Source organism: Silurus aristotelis (assembly GCF_946808225.1).
Source record: "Silurus aristotelis genome assembly, chromosome: 24".
Classification (NCBI taxonomy): Eukaryota; Metazoa; Chordata; class Actinopteri; order Siluriformes; family Siluridae; genus Silurus; species Silurus aristotelis.
This window is the reverse complement of record NC_139597.1, coordinates 1,233,121-1,238,120: the sequence shown is the minus strand read 5'-3', so window position 1 is coordinate 1,238,120 and position 5,000 is coordinate 1,233,121. Positions and strand designations below refer to the sequence as shown.

At 37.4% G+C, this 5,000-nt stretch overlaps 2 protein-coding genes across 6 annotated transcripts in view; one reads left to right on the top strand and one right to left on the bottom strand.

Moving 5' to 3' along the window:
• ppfia2 (PTPRF interacting protein alpha 2) overlaps positions 1-2,693 on the top strand; it is an 86,664-nt gene extending 83,971 nt beyond the window's left edge. For 2 of the 4 annotated variants that reach the window (XR_014531448.1, XR_014531449.1), the window contains 2 exons: positions 1-184; positions 575-2,693. The exon at positions 1-184 is cut by the window's left edge and continues 522 nt beyond it. The gene's annotated coding sequence lies outside the window, so the exon portion shown is untranslated. The other 2 variants (XM_083528994.1, XM_083528993.1) reach the window with 1 other exon arrangement.
• Positions 1-5,000, bottom strand: part of acss3 (acyl-CoA synthetase short chain family member 3) — a 32,903-nt gene that overhangs the window by 211 nt on the left and 27,692 nt on the right. Inside the window, exons 17-18 of one of the 2 annotated variants that reach the window (XM_083529003.1) lie at positions 4,452-4,627; positions 1-4,111 (exon numbers count right to left, since the gene is read on the bottom strand). The exon at positions 1-4,111 is cut by the window's left edge and continues 211 nt beyond it. In XM_083529003.1, the coding sequence (XP_083385129.1) occupies positions 4,028-4,111; positions 4,452-4,627 (260 nt within the window). In that variant the 3' untranslated portion in view covers positions 1-4,027. Of the gene's footprint in view, positions 4,112-4,451; positions 4,634-5,000 lie in introns of both variants that reach the window. The other variant, XM_083529002.1, reaches the window with a different exon arrangement.

Genomic DNA, 5,000 nt, shown 5'->3' with positions numbered 1-5,000 from the left:
TTTGTCCAGTTGTAGAAAGAGCATTATCATCTGCTTTAACATACTTTTTTTTATTTTATTTAAAAGACTTAAGATTTTATTTTATTATTTGACTATGAATGAGTTCATAATGTTTTACTGCCACGGACTGAGTGATTAGTAATTGCTATATGTTTATATCACATCTAAATTTTGTTCCACGTTTGTTTCTGAACTCAAACTTAGCAGGATTTTTGACCCCTTTTGATTTCCATAAGCCACAATCCACTGTCACCTAACATTCTGATTCTAACCCTCTAAATCTAGTTCAAATCTCACAAACAGAAATCATTACTGTCGTTTCAGGTGTTCCACAGGGCTCTGTTCTGGACCCATTTAATTTTTATTACATACATTATGACGTCACGTTGTAATGTTCAAAAGTTATAATGTGACATTGGTGTTCATTTATACTGTTCCTATGATACCTACATTAATATGCACTCACTCTACACCCCAGTTGTAAGGTTCTTATCAAGCTAGTGAAGAAAGTGGTATAAAGTAAACATAATTACCCAGACTAAAACAATGACAATAAACATGAACAACAAGGAAGTAACAATACACGAGTAAATAAGTAACATTACTGAAGTTTAGCTTGCATTATTAGTATTCAAGCTAGTAAAACAAATGAATCACTAAATTAGGTAAAGTTAAACTAATAGTAGTGTAGAAGCTGAACAAGAGTCTAACCCTAACATTTCTGAGATTAGTATTGGAAAATTATATTACAAAAACAGGTAGTAAATTTAAACCCTAACCCCCCAAACATTATTCTAACCATAAACCTAAACCTATAGAAACTAGTAGTCTAGTTGACTAATGGCGGCGTTACTGTAAAAAACTAAACAAAAAAACAAGTCTAGACCTAATGTCAACCTAAACCTAACCCTAACATTAACCCCCCCCCAACTTCAACCCTCAATCTGACCTAAACTCAAACCCTAAACCTAGCCCGAACTTCAATCCTAAATCTAACCCTAACCCTAAACCAACCCAACATTAACCACAACCTCACCCCTAAACTTCACCCAACCCTAACTTCACCCCTAGACCTAACTGAACTTCAATCCTAAATCTAACCCAACCCTAACTTTAGCCCTAAACCTAACCAAACCCTAACCCAAACTTTACCCCTAAACCTACTCCAACCGTAACCCTTACTTCACGCCTAAATAAAACCCAACCCTAATCATATACCTAATCCTAACATCAACCCTAACCCTAAACCTAACCTTAACTTCAACCCCAAACCTAACCCACCCCTAAACCTTCCTCTAATCCTAACTTAAACCCTAACCCTAGGTTCATTAGACTGCACTCTGTTATTAACATAGATGCATTGATTATAATTAAATGCACCCCTGTAGTGCAAAACCTGAATTTTAGATTAAATTACAATACTTTCAGTCCATATCTGTAATATAGCTGATTTTCTTCATTAAGAAAAGCACAAAAGCTGCAGAAAACTTTAAAGTTGAACATGGCTTATGGCACTAAAGTACTTAAACATTCCAAAGCCTTAGAAAAACATGAATTATTGTAATCGTAGTGTACAAACTGTAGCATTTGTCCAGAAAATTTTTATCGCTTCATAATTTAGAAACGCAGGTCTGAAGTAGGAATGAATCATTTGAAGCAGTTGATTTGATTTAGGGACGTTTTTGATCCGATACTATAGATATGATACGGTACAATACAGTATAGTGCAATTTGATATTGTATGTTATGATACATTGCTATGCGATTCAGTATGATGCGATATGATATGAAAAAGTACATTGCGATACAATACTGCATGATGCGATACGATACAATAATATACCATACATTTCAATTGGATGCATCGTATGGTATCGTTATGGAATCGTATTGTGATACGATTCCATGGATTTCAGTATGGATCAGTTTAAACAGTGTTAACTCGAGGCAAGTGAGAGGCCACACCCCCTTTCTGGGACTTGACGCACAATCTAAGAGCACATCCTTTCCACAGGGACTCGCAGGAAATAAGGCCGCACCCATTTCATTTCACTGGTGCTGACAGGTCAAAAGGCCAGGCCCGTTTTTACATTTTAAAGTCTCAAATGGGTGGGAAAACTTACGCCCTGTTTATACTTTTTAGGCAAAGGCTACGCCCCATTTTACCGGGTCCAATAAGGTCACACTTCTGTGGATTTATTAAAAAAAAAAAAAACAGTTTGTAGTAGTGCACTCAGACTGTTGGCTTTAGAAAGAGTCCCATCCCATTGCTGTTAATCATTTCTCATCGGCCAATCAGCCGGCTTCAGCGTCAAGCTAAATCCCGCCTCTTGGCTAAGAGAAATAACTACAAGACAGGTGTAGCTGCTAGTGAAAATAAAGTGTGTATCGACTCGTCCAAGTCCAGATTTTATGTTTTTTTTGGGTTTTTTTTTTTTTTTTTTTTAATGATGAACCTGTTGCTTGCTGTGAATTATTTTATGATTTGGGTGTGAATATTTCTGTAGGCGTGGCCTGGGTGACCTCATGTACAGAACCTTTTTCCTGTCTTCGAGTTATTTCTGCACGTTCCAGAGAATCATTTGTATTTATTTTGTTTCCATTTTTTTTTTTTATTACTGATTGTATTTTGGTCAAAACTATGTGGTGATCAAAAAAATATATTGTCAATAAAAAGTACAGTATACAAAAAACATGCTGCTGTGGAGTTTATTTCGAGTAGAGATGATATTAGATTGTGTGTGTGAAGTATAGCAAAAAGTAGAGCGAACACAGCTAGCAAATCGAGAGCTAAGCTACAAAACAGTAACAGTACTGAAGCAAATCTACTGAAGCAGGTAACATAAAAGCTACAGTAACTGAAGTTAAGCTAACTTTATAAAAAAAAAATAGCATAGCAAAGTAATTCATTGGATAATAATGCTAAGATACACTTTATGTACAAAAGCTTTTTGGACACCTGACCATTAGATTGGTATGTGCTTCTTTTTCAATGTAACATTCTACATTTAGCTCCCGTTTACTGTTATAATGAGCTCCACTGTTCTGGAAAGATGTTCCACTAGATTTTGTAAAGATTCATTCAGCTAATGTACAAGGGTGTTAGTAAAGTCAGGTACTGATGTTGGTGAGAAGGTGTGGAGGCCTGGGGTGCAAAGGTGTTCCATAGGGTTGGAGTTCTATAGTAGGAGATCTTCCAATCCAACCCATTGAAAGATGGTCTTCATGGAGCTGGCTTTACTCACAGGGCCATTGTCCATGCTGGAACAAGTTTGGGTCTCCTAGTTCATGCTACAGCATCTATAGACGTCATTAAAAATTGTGTGCCTACAACTTTGTGCTAACAGTTTTGGAAAGAACCACATATGGCTGGAAATTTTTTTAATTACAAATCAAGGCAGTAACAGAAAAAATGTAGCTATTAACATTATTGTTTATCTGAAAGAAACTGAAAGTTATTAAAGTTAGTATTATCACAAAACGTTAGCATGGTTTTACTAGCTGAAGTCAGTTTAGTTAAAACATTACAACAGTAATATTCCTTTACTAGCATAATTTAAAAAAAGCTAACGAGTTAACAAGCTTGACTTCATTTTTATTTCTGCTTGTTAAAAAGTTTTGTGATAATATTAAAGTTGTTTTTAGATTAATTAGCTAGTGATAGCTAAATGTAGCCAGTGAAGCAAGTAGGGCCAATTACATATTACCTTTTACAATCCTAGTTGTGGTAATGCTACTAGCAAATTTGCACCATTATGTTCCCATAATTTTGACAGAATGCTAGTGGTTTATTAGCATTAATAGCTTAAGTGGAGTAAAGTTATGCTTACACAGTGGTTAATTGTTTGTAAAGATCAGATCAGTTGCTGCTCTATCGAAAAAATAGTATTAAAAAGTTATACGCCATCTGATTGCACCATAATGTGTTATTACATCATAATGTAGAGAGTTGGCTGTATGCGTGTGTGTGTGTGTGTGTGTGTGTGTGTGTGTGTGTGTGTGTGTGTGTGTGTCAGAGAGCGCCTGGTTAACTTCCAGATGTTTTTAGATGTTCCTTCACAACCTTCTCAATGGTCTTAAACACTCCAGGATCCTCAATGGTGGGAGAGATCTACAAACACACACAGGCTCATCATTACATTTGATTTTTGCAACAAACTTTGGTGTAAATGTGATTTGCTCACAATCCCATGCTAGTTAATCGTTACGAAAATTAGCAATTTATTCTGTTGGAAATCTGGAAATACGGGATGGAGCTAAATGTAGCCCTGAACATAACTTCTGGTGGTGAACACGGAAATGTTAGCTAGCTTGGAAGTGAGTGAGTTAAACGGTTTATCGTTGCAATGTCAGGTGATCTACAAGCACAAAGGGGAGGAGAAAATAAGATGTGAGGAGAACGTGAGGGGAACATAAGGAGAACATGAGGAGAGAGTGAGAAGAACATGCACCTTGTACGGCTTGGCGTTGACGAGGTTGGACAGAGAGGATCGTGGGATTTTTCCGGAGCGAGTTTTGGGGAGAGTTTTGACGAAAAGAACTTTCCGGAAAGCAGCCACAGGACCGATGTTCTCTCGTACCAGACTGACCAACCCCTTAATCACTGCAGCTTTATTCTCCTTAAAATCTGTCTCTCACACACACACACACACACACACACACACATACACACGCAAACACAGAAAAACAAACAGATAAAAAACACACACACGAACACAAACAGATACACACACAGACACATGGACACATTTTCTTTGTCACTTTCTGTGTATTAAATTAACACATTTATTCATAAATACTTTTGCTATTCTTATGACCCCCCCCACCCCCCACCCCTCTCTCTCCCCCACTTCCTCTCTCTATCTCTCTCTCTCTCTCTCTCTCTCTCTTCCTCTCTCTCTCTCTCTCTCTCTCTCTCTCCCTCTCCCTCTCTCTCCCCCTCTCTCTCTCTCTCTCTCTCTCCCTCTCTCTCCCCCCCTTCCTCTCTCTCCCCCACTTTC